This window comes from Mandrillus leucophaeus, unplaced genomic scaffold (assembly GCF_000951045.1).
Source record: "Mandrillus leucophaeus isolate KB7577 unplaced genomic scaffold, Mleu.le_1.0 Scaffold3, whole genome shotgun sequence".
Taxonomy (NCBI): Eukaryota; Metazoa; Chordata; class Mammalia; order Primates; family Cercopithecidae; genus Mandrillus; species Mandrillus leucophaeus.
Genome location: NW_012103142.1, coordinates 5,651,397 through 5,663,183, shown reverse-complemented (window position 1 = coordinate 5,663,183; position 11,787 = coordinate 5,651,397). Strand labels below are relative to the sequence as shown.

Below are 11,787 nucleotides of genomic sequence, written 5' to 3'. Positions count from 1 at the left end.
ACCACACCCAGCCATTATTGTTGTTGTTAACAAGAATGTATTTGCTCAGCAACCACTGACTGAGTTTAAGCTCCATGTGAGACATTCTGTCAATGGTATGGAAAAAATCAGTAAGACATAGACACTGCCTTCAAGGAGCTTACTATCTATGCCAGCTGGTAGAGGAAGCAAACACATATGACCAATTATAAAGCAGTAAAATATATAGTTTGTATGAGAAGGACTTTTAAGGCTGAAATAATAGAAAACAATATCTGTCTCCCCTGTGGCACTGTCAGAAGCAAAATACTAATCCTGTACTGCAATGCTCAGATTCTTTTCTAAAATTATTTTTTAGGCCGGGCACAGTGGCTCACGCCTGTAATCCCAACACTTTGGGAGGCTGAGGCAGGTGGATCACTTGAGGTCAGGAGTTTGAGACCAGCCTGGCCAACCTGGTGATACCCCATCTCTACTAAAAATACAAAAATTAGCTGGGCATGGTGGTGGGCACCTGTAATCGCAGCTACTCGGGAGGCTGAGGCAGGATAATCACTTGAACCCGGGAGGCAGAGGTTGCAGTGAGCTGAGATTACACCATTGCACTCCAGCCCGAGAGACAGAGTGAGACTCCATATCAAAAAAAAAAAAATATATATATATATATATATATATATATGTAAAATGGAGGAGTAACACACACAGAGTGAACAGATCTTTTATGTATAACTCAGTGATTATTTACATGCATAACTACCACTCAGATCAAAATTAGTACTTTTCCAGGATTCTAGAAAGTTCCCTTTTACCCTTTCCTAGTCGATACCTCCCCCAGAGCTAACCACTATTCTGATTCCTGTCACCAACAGATAAATTGTCTGCTTTGAGCTTCATGTAAATGGAATTACACAGTTAATGCTTAAGTTCTTATCTGGGCAGAAAAGGGGGTTAAGAACAGGACCAAGGTAATCAATTTCTAAATAATGAAAGTTTTGCAAATGAATGTGTGTTTGCCTATATCTCCAAATCAGATAATCCTACTACAGCTATGTAAAAATCCTGGTGAGAATAAGAAGGAAGCTAAAATATGATAATAAAGGTGATGGGGTTATAACCAATTAGAAAATACTATAAGAAATATCACTTAGACCAGCACAGCGGCTCACACCTGTAATCCTGGCACTTTGGGAGGCTGAGGTGGGAGGATCACTTGAGGCTAGAAGTTTGAGACCAGCCTGGGCAACATAGTGAGACCCTGACTCTACATAAAATTTAAAAATAGCCAGGCATGGTGGTGCATGCTTGTAACTACTTGGGAGGCTGAGGTAGAAGGATCACTTGAGCCCAGGAGTTGGAGGCTGCAAGGAGGTATGATCACACCACTGCAGTCCAGTCTGGGCAGCAGAGTAAAAATGTGCTCTAAAAATAAAAATAAAAATATCAATTAGGCTGGGCACAGTGGCTCATACCTATAATCTCAGCACTTTGGGAGGCAAAGGTAGGAGGATCACTTGAGACCAGGAGTTCAGGACCTGCCTGGACAACATAGTGAGACTGTGCCTCTACAGAAAAATATAGTGTGCACCTATAGTCCCAGCCACTCAGGAGATTGAGGTGGGAGGATCACTTGAGCCTAGGAGTTGGAGGCTACAGTGAGCCTCCACTGTTTACACCACTGATTACTCCGCTGATCACACCACTGCACTCCAGCCAGGGTGACAGAGAAACACCTTGTCTCTAAAAATAGAAATGAAAAATAAAAATCTATTTGAAGTCACAGATTCTCCCATGAGCAGTGGTCAGCCGAACCAACTGGAGAGGAGAGCTAGAGGAAACTGGAAGGGTGATCTGGGGACATCTCTCTCCTAAACCAGTCTAAAGAACTTTGCCACCAGTGGGGCAGAGGCTGCCTGGGATTGGGGGACTTGTGAAAAAAAACTAACGATTAAAAGCCTCTCACTGCAGACTGACTCGGCCTGTTCTCTTCATGCTTTTTTGGGATTCACTTTGTCCAGTCTTAGAAATGTGCTGGACAAAGGAGGTGGGTGGGAGGGATATGCCCGCAGCCTAAGGAAACAACCAATTAAAATGTTTACAGCAATCTTACATTTTTCCCTTTGTTCAGGTTACTACTGTGGGATTGTGATGATCGAAGCTATAGCTACTACGTTGAGGTTTCTACCAACCAGCAACAGTGGACCATGGTTGCTGACAGAACTAAAGTCTCCTGCAAGTAAGTTGTGTCTTTTCAGGAATGTATTCCTATTGAAAAGACAGTGTTCCCAGTGGATTGGGAGGCTCCAAAGAAGAGTCATAGAATCACCAAATTACGTTCTTACTTGGAGATTGAAAACACACTCCAGTGATCTTCTCTTCAGTTTTGACTATTAAATACTTATATGAAATTTACTTGATGTCACCAAATACTTACATGAAATTTACTTGATGTTCTCTATTCTGTGGTGTGAATTTGACTCACACTTTTGAAAATGGCATGTGTGCCTAAATAGGGGAAAAAAGGATACTTTCCTTATGCAATCCTCTCTCAGAACCCCTCCGCTCCACCCTGCCACAGCACCCACCACACACCACACTTTTTTTTTTTAATTCTTCAAGTTCTGGGGTACATGTGCACAACGTGCAGGTTTGATACATACATATACATGTGCCATGTTGGTTTGCTGCACCCATCAACTTGTCATTTACATTAGGTATTTCTCCTAATGCTATCCCTCCCGCAGCCTCCCACCCCCCAACAGGCCCCAGTATGTATGTGATGTTCCCTTCCCTGTGTCCAAGTGTTCTCACTGTTCAACTCCCACCTATGAGTGAGAACATTTTTTAGGATTGTTTTCTTCCTTAGAGAACTTTGCTGAAGCAATATATACTTTAGTAGTTATTATGGAGCTCTATCCTATTCCCCACACTCATAGCATTCTCAGGGCTAGCGTCACTGTTTATTTATCTCATCTCGTTGTTAACTATGCTGTTACTCAAAGTAAGGAAAGCCTTGTACCTTATTTCTCCACATGCAGACAGAGGCATTTAATGCATATGGCACTGGGGCTATTTGGACTTGTCTGCTTGCAGCAGAAGATAGGAAGAAGTCTGCGGGTTCTGAGCAGCCTAGAATCATGGTACATGAAAAGAGCTCAGTGCCTCTTTGTGTCGAGCCAGAATCTCTAAGAGGCAAGGTGGAGCAAATGCATTTCTCTTTTTCTTTTCTTTTTTAAATCGAGATATAATTCACATACCATAAAATTTACCCTTTTAAAGTGTACAATTGAGTGGTTTTTAGTATATTCACAGTGTTGTGCAACCACCACTGCTATCTAATATTCCAGAACATTTTCATCACCCCAAAAAGAAACATTTTCTCCATTAGCAGTCACTCCCCATTTCCCTCCAACTCTCCCAGCCCCAGCATCCAATAATCTACTTTCTGTCTTTTCTTTATGGATTTGCATACTCTGGACATTTCATATAAATGGAATTGTATAGTATGTGACCTTTGTTCCTTGCTTCTTTCACTTAGCATAATGTTTTCAAGGTTCATCTGTGTTGTAGCATATATCCGAATTTCATTTTTTATGGTTGAATAGTATTCCATTGTATGCATATACCACATTTGTTTATCCATTCTTCAGCTGATAAACATTTGAATGGTTTCCACTTCTTGGCTATTATGAATAATGCTGCTATGAACATTCCTGTACAAGTTTTTATGTGAACATATATTTTCGATTCCTTTGGGTCTATATCTGAGAGTAGAATTGCTGGGTCATGGGATAACTGCGTTTAACTTTTTGAGGAACTGCCAAAATTTTTCACAGCAGCTGCACCATTTTACCTTCCCGCCATCAATGTTTGAGGGTTCTAATTTTTCCACATTCTCACAAGTACTTGCTATTGCCCATCTTTTTTTTTTTTTTTTTTTTTTTTTTTTTTTTTTGAGACGGAGTCTTGCTCTGTCGCCCAGGCTGGAGTGCAGTGGCGCAATCTCGGCTCACTGCAAGCTCCGCCTCCCGGGTTCACGCCATTCTCCTGCCTCAGCCTCCCGAGTAGCTGGGACTACAGGCGCCCGCCACTGCGCCCGGCTAATTTTTTCTATTTTTAGTAGAGACGGGGTTTCACCATGGTCTCGATCTCCTGACCTTGTGATCCGCCCGCCTCGGCCTCCCAAAGTGCTGGGATTACAGGCATGAGCCACTGCGCCTGGCCCCTATTGCCCATCTTTTTGACCATAGCCATCCTAGTGGGGATGAAGTAGCATGTCATTATGGTTTTCATGTGCATTTCCCTCATGGCTAATGATGTTGAGCATCTTTTCATGTGCTTACTTGGGGTGGGGGCAGGGTCTCACTCTGTTGCCCAGACTGGAGTGCAGTGGTACGATCAAGGCTCACTGTACCCTCAAACTCCTGGGCTCAAGTGATCTTCCCACCTCAGTCTCCCAGGCAGCTGGGACTATAGCTGCGTGCCACTGTGCCCAGCTAATTTTTTTTTTTTTTTTTTTGTGGAGACAGCACCTTACCATGTTGCCTAGGCTGGGCCAAGATTTCTTAACAGTATTAATGATGACTTATTTAATGCAGTGTCTGACACCATCACCATTATTATTTTTAGTAATTATCAGCATATATATATGTTGGTTAGGTTAACTCTTGCTACTGTGACAAATAAGCTTTAGTATTTCGGTGGCTTAACACAATAGTTTATTTCTGTCATGGGACAGCCTGTGTGTGTGTTCATAGTTAAGTGATTTTCCCAGAAGTGACTGAGGAACCCAGGCAGCTTCTTTCTTGTGGTTCTGCCATCTAGTTCCTCCTCAGCATCAGCCACATTTAGCTGGCAGGAGAAAGAATAGAGAGGGTACACCTAGTTCTGAAAAGCCGTGCTTTACGGGTAGCATACATGACTTCCACTAACATGCCACTGAGATAAACTAGTCACATTGCCATACTAGATGCTGATATGGCTGGGAAATGTAGTCAGTTCCTGGTTGGGTAGCCACTTCCCAGTGGAGCACAGATCTTGTTACCATCTCAGCCTCTTCTTCCAGAAGCAGAGCTAAGTTTGAAATCCAGGTTCTTGCCACTATACCACATTGCCTCTTAGGACTCAAAACACTGCCAAAGAAGACTGTACCAAGCTAGATGATGAAAAGGGGGAAACAACGTGGTTAATTTATCCCAAGCTCCTGGAACCCTTTTTATAAAATAGAAGGGCTTTCACGGCCCATGAACAACTATGCATTTGTCTTCCCAGAGTCTTTGCTAATTGGGTCCACAGCTCCCAGACCAGACCTTGTACTTGCTCAAAGCTTGTCATCTTGTACGTGTCTTACCCACCACGGATCTCTTTTGTCACTTATTGTTGTAAACTGGATTCCTCTTCTCTTTTATGTCCCTCTGTTAAAGGTTGACATGGTTTGGCTCTGTGTCCCCACCCAAATCTCAACTCGAATTATAATCCCCACGTGTCGAGGGAGGGACCTGTGATCCCCATGTGTTAAGGGAGGTGACTGGATCATGGGGGCAGTTTCCCCCATGCTGTCCCCATGATAGTGAGTGAGTTCTCATGAGATCTGATGGTGTTAGAAGTGTTTGGAAGTTCTTCACTCTTCTCTCTCCTGCTGCCTTGTGAAAAAGGTGCTTGCCTCCCCTTCACCTTCTGCCATGATTGTAAGTTTCCTGACGCCTCTCCAGCCATGTGAAAATGTGAGTCAGTTAAAGCTGTTTTCTTATAAGTTACTCAGTCTCAGATATTTCTATATAGTAGTATGAAAACAGACTAACACAAAGGTGCCATACAATGTGGGTGTTTTGTTGTTGTTGTTGTTGTTGTTGTTGTTTTTTGAGACGGAGTCTCACTCTGTCACTCAGACTGGAGTGCAATGGTGTGATCTCAGCTCACTGGAACTTCTGCCTCCCAGGTTCAGGTGATTCTCCTGCCTCAGCCTCCCGAGTAGCTGGGATTACAGGTGTGTGCCACTGTGCCAGGTTAATTTTTGTATTTTAGTAGAGACGGGGTTTCACCACATTGGCCAGGCCAGTCTTGAACTCCTGACCTCAGGTGATCCGTCCACCTTGGCCTCCCATAGTGCTGGGATTACAGGCATGAGCCATCGCGCCCGGCCCAGTGTGGGTTTTTAACAAGAGCCAATTGACTAACTATTGATCAGGTATATGTCATATTCATTTTGTATTTAGTTAAATGGGGACTTTTTTGGTTTCAATGTCTCGTTCACTCATTAGATCCTCTTCTAGTAGCTTCGCATTAAATTATCAACATATTTTTCTCTTTTTAAATTTTTTTATTGGTGGATTTAAATAATTTATATGTTTTTAACTTTATATTTTAGCACTTAGATGCGATAGCAGTGTTTTACAAATTATTAAATAAATAATATATTAGAAGAAGAGAAATAGTAGTAAGAAGGCAAATGCCTGTTAACCCTGTAAGAATCAATGGAACCAGAGGCTATGATTTTATGTTTGTAAGCGTAACTTGAATGTATTGTACCTCCCTTTTTCAAGTTAGGCCTTAAGAAATGTAGAAGATATGTAAATGATAAAAGGCAAAAGGTTTTTTCTTTTAACTAATATGCTACAGAGCAGACCTCAAGAGAGGATTCTGTTAGTTTCAAGAATTGTAGTCTGCTTTTTATTGAAATAGAGTACGTGAGTTTATAAATGAAATTATATGGAGTTTTCAAAGATCATAGCTCCACCTCTTGATAGCATTCTACCTAGTAAAGAAATCAAAACATAGATATTTGCTGTCCTCTGAAAAATCCCTGGGGAATGAGATTCTCCAATGTCTCTATTAGTTTCTCTGCTCCAGGAGTGGGATATTTTCCTTCATAGTAGCTCTCCTAAGTCTCTTGGTTTGTTTTCAGGATAAGCAGTTATTTTCTATTATAGATAACTCTGTTTTTATAGTGACTAATTTTTTAAAATTACATTTTACCCCTCTTTCTTCATACAATCTAATCCTGTACCCTTTGACCTGTACCCTTTATTTTAAAAGCTCTCACTTTTTTTTTTTTTTTTTTTTGGAGACAGAGTCTTACTCTGTCACCCAAGTTGGGGTGCAGTGGCGTAATCTTGGCTCACTGCAGCCTCTGCCTCCTAGATTCAAGTGATTCTCTGGCCTCAGCCTCCCAAGTAGTTGGGATTACAAGCACATGCTACCATGGCTGGCTAATTTTGTGCATTTTTAGTTGAGATAGGGTTTCACAATGTTGGCCAGGCTGGTCTTGAACTCCTGACCTCAGGTGATCCACTCACCTTGGCCTCCCAAAGTTCAGGCATGAACCACCGCACCTGGCTGAAATATTTTTATAGTCAAGAAGTTTTAAAAACTGAAAAAATGGTTGAAAGCAGACTGGCTGCAGTGGCTAACACCTGTAATCCCAGCACTTTGGGCAGCTAAGATGGGCGAAAGCCCATCTTTAAAAAAAAAAAAAAAAATTCACACCTCTTTTCTTAACAACTTTACTAACTCCTTGATATAAAACAAATGAGAAATTTAGCTCATTTAACCATCCCTCATTTTTGTTAGTTATGTTTTTTAGTTCTGTTAGTATTTATCTTTTACAATTAAATAATATACTTAAACCTCTATTATTATAATAATTTTTTTTTTTTGAGGCAGAGTCTCGCTTTTTCGCCTAGGCTGGAGTGCAGTGGCGTGATCTTGGCTCACTGCAAGCTCCGCCTCCTGGGTTCCCGCCATTCTCCTGCCTCAGCCTCCCGAGTAGCTGGGACTACAGGCGCCCGCCACCATGCCCGGCTAATTTTTTGTATTTTTAGTAGAGATGGGGTTTCACTGTGTTAGCCAGGATGGTCTCGATTTCCTGACCTCGTGATCCGCCCGCCTCGGCCTCCCAAAGTGCTGGGATTACAGGCGTGAGCCACCGTACCCGGCTAAACCTCTATTATTATTTTTTTTTTTTCTGAGACATAGTCTCTCTCTGTCACCCAGGCTGGAGTGCAATGACGTGGTCTCAGCTCACTGCAACCTGTGCCTCCTGGGTTCAAGTGATTCTCCTGCCTCAGCCTCCTGAGTAGCTGAGATTACAGGGGCACACCACCACACCTGGCTAATTTTTGTAGTTTTAGCAGAGGGGTTTCACCAACGGGATTTCACCACATTGATCAGTCTGGTCTCGAACTCCTGACCTTGTGATCCACCCGCCTTGGCCTCCCAGAGTGCTGGGATTACCGGCGTGAGCCACCACGCCCGGCCTAAACCTCTATTTTTTGATCCATCAGTTATAAACAATATTTCTTGACTCTTTACTACATTGATGAAGAAATTGCCACCCACTACATTTCCCTCTATTTTTCCCTTTCTACTTCTTATCTTCTGTTAGCTGCTTTACTATATTGACATTGTGATACTTATTTTTTGTTCTGTAACTTATAGTTAAATCATCTATGTGTTAACTATAAATTGATCCTGAAAAGGGAAAAGCACTAAGATCTCATTATAATATAATGATTATATAAACATTGTTCATGACAGATCTAGTAATTGGTTGGATCTAGAGTTAGGAAAATGTTATTCTATGTCAGTAAACTTGTTCCCCTGTTCTGATGAAGCAGATTAGATTTCCTTACAAGTGCTCAAAATTATTCCACATTTTAAGTAGCTTCCTGTTAGACAGCTTTTTGTTTTCTGGAAGTTTCTGATTAGTTTTTTCCTGTTGCAGAAACTTCTGAAGCATACTGTTTGTTCATTGGTTGATTTTGAACAGATTGTTTATGTCTGCGATCCTAAAATTTCTTCTTTCCTATCATTGGTAACACTGTTTCCTCAATTTCATTTTCTTTTTGTGGAATGTAGGTAAATGGTTTTAAAAAAAAAAAAAAAAAAAAAAACCCTTTCCCTTTGCTTGAGATATTGACCTCGGGCCTCTGTTAGTTTTCTAGACCTGTCCCCCTGAAAACCTGATTGTAGTGGAATGTCTGCGGCGTTATAAGCAACATTGCTTATGATTTTAAAAATTACCCCTGAAATGGTACATTGCATGTGGCCTGGGAGAACTGTAAATATCTGGTCAGAAACTATAGATCCTTGTGCTTCCCTGAGTGCAGAGACTTTTGTAATTGGGCTTATTCCTTGCGATTCTGGGATCTGTGCTTATGGAGCTGTCACAAGAAGTATTAGTTTCTATTTGGAATGTGAGGCTTCTAAGCCAGAGCAGCTCCACAGTCACCGGTTGTTGAGTCTTTTTTTTTCCTTGAGTCTTATATACTCTCTTTTTTTTTTTTCTTGATTCTTAATGCTCTTATTTGAGCTGTCACCTGCAGGCCAAAAAGAATAGCCCCCAGACGGTTGTGTTGACTGCTACAAAGACTGCCGAAGGGAAGAAATACCTGGTGCTGTGCTGGGAGCTTGCTGTGTTTCCCGTTCTGTCTCCTAGGTGAATCTGAAGCCAATTATGGCTTGTTTGGGTCTGTTGAGCCTGAACATTTAGTTAAAAAGATTGCTATAATCCCAGCACTTTGGGAGGCTGAGGCAGGAGGATTGTTTGAGACCAGGAGTTCAAGACCAGCCCCAGCAACATAGTGAGACCCTGTCTCTACTAAATAAATAAAATGTGAAAAAAAAAAAAAAAAAAAAAGCTAGATATCTTGGCACACACCTGTAGTTGCGGCTACTTAGGAGGCTGTGGAGGGAGGGTTGCTGAAGCCCAGGAGTTCGAGGTTATAGTGAGCTAAGATCACACTACTGTGCTCCAACCTGGGTGACAAAACAAGACCCTGTCTCAAACAAACAAAGAAAGAAGATCACTCATGGCCATTGCACAGAGTAAATCTATGGGTAATTTTTTTTCAGAAAAGGGAAATAGAATACAAATTTTCAGAACCCCAGCATATCTGAATCATAGTTTGACTGGGTATAGAATTCAGTTTTTTTCAGAAGTCTAACAGCTTGGATTTATTGCTATCTAGTATCTAATGTTGCAGATGAGAAATCTGATGTCAATCTGATTCATATTCTTTGTAGTAATTTATTTTTCTCTATAGAAGCCTTTAGGATCTTCTCTTCACCCCTGGTAGTCTCAAATTTCACAATGACATGGCTGGATGTGGGTCATTTGTCATTATCCTGCTCAGTTTGCTTCGGTATGGAAATCTGCCCAGTTCTCCTCGATTTATAAATAAGTAATATTTCATGTGCATATCATTTTCTCAAAATTCACCAAAATTTTTCATTTACTGATGTCCTCTCCAATTTGCAACCTTTTTGAATGTATTCTCTTTGCATTTCTTTGGTAGCATGTCAGTGGTTTCCAGGAAGGGAGAGCGAACTGTGCCTACGATGTCAGCCATCTTGGACCTGAAGTCCCAAAATCACTGTGGCATGGGCTGACTTGTAGTCAGCTGTCGATAGTCCCCAGTGACCCCAAGTCATTTTCCTTACCTTTCATGTGCTTGGCTGTGCCTCTGCCATGTTATATAGCTGTCTTGTTTCCTGCCAGTGTACTCCCTCACATATTGACCTCATTTGCATTCATTTTTTAAACAATTTCTTTGTTTTGTCATGGTCCTATTGGATAGTAATTCTGTCTGCCAAAGTATTAGTGACCCCAGCCATCATCTATCCAAAACTGTGCCCATCCCAAACATTTTGGCAAATACAAACGATTAGATAAAAAGAATTAGGTAGTGAAAATTTTTTTTCCACTGGGGAATTCTATAGTCCTAATATGGAACTACCTAGTCTTTCTAGCTTTTAGATTCTAATTTTATCACAGACTTTCTATATCCTGCCAGATTTACCATCTAAATTCCCTTCTGAATAAACTTCTCCCCCATTCTAGGTGTTTATTAAAAATGATGCTGCAAAGAGTTTTTTTAATAACTTAAGGAAATCCATAAGTAAGCTGTTTTAAAAGCAGTGTACAAAATTATAGAAGTATTATCATAAATAGGAAGAATTATGGAAGAAGAAAACCAAAAGGAAATATGCCAAAATATTAATAATGGTTGACTCTGTATAGGGGATTGTGGGAATTATTTCTAATTTTCAACATTTTTCTGACCAATTTACATGTATTTCTTTTAAAATCTAAAACCACTTTATTTGAAAAAAAATTTTTTTTTTGCTAGAGCCATAAGTGTTTTATAGATGCTTGTCCTTGCCATTATTTGAGTAGCAGATGCTGGCAGAGTGGCATGGTTTATTCGCTGCCAGCAGTAAATCAACAAAATTAAGTGCTATACATAGCAATATCCCAGCGGCTCTTCAGAACCTTGCCATGTAGCCCAAGCACGAGTTGTGCTTCCCCGGAAGGGACACTCCAGCCACATTTTCCTTATGCTTCTCTCCATGGGCTCCTTAAAGCCCACTTCTCCAAGAGTACTTTCTTCTGCCTTTCCCCAGGACACCCAAAGTTCATTCCCATCTGAGTTTGCCCTCTCAAAGGGCCCTGGCCTACTTGGGAGGTTGGAGCACCTCCTTGGAGCAGGCAATCTCTACGGCATCCTAATGTTGGGAAGTTTCTCCCCTGTGCCTTCCCTGAGAAGCACCTTGACTGTCTGTGTGCCACCTGGAAAGACCTGTGTGGAGCCGACCCGTCTGCTGCCTGGTCTCCAGCATGATTATATTCACATCCGAGAAGCACTGTATGTCCCCTTGCTAAATGCACTGCCGCTTAGTCCTGGGATCTGTCTCTGTATCTGCTATTTATTCTCTAGGAATCTTAGAAAGAGGAACATGTTTCTTCTTCTAAGTGCTGCAGTGGCTGAGGACAACAGGATAAATTAAAGGTGGAGAGTTATAGCCTCAGTA

The 11,787-nt window shown here is 41.4% G+C and overlaps 1 protein-coding gene across 3 annotated transcripts in view; it reads left to right on the top strand.

The window, feature by feature from the left end:
- The window catches only part of BTBD9 (BTB (POZ) domain containing 9), a 491,209-nt gene that overhangs the window by 397,676 nt on the left and 81,746 nt on the right, over window positions 1–11,787 (top strand). For all 3 annotated transcript variants that reach the window (XM_011986627.1, XM_011986629.1, XM_011986628.1), the window contains one exon: window positions 2,105–2,212. In XM_011986627.1, the coding sequence (XP_011842017.1) occupies window positions 2,105–2,212 (108 nt within the window). The remainder of the gene's footprint in view (window positions 1–2,104; window positions 2,213–11,787) is intronic.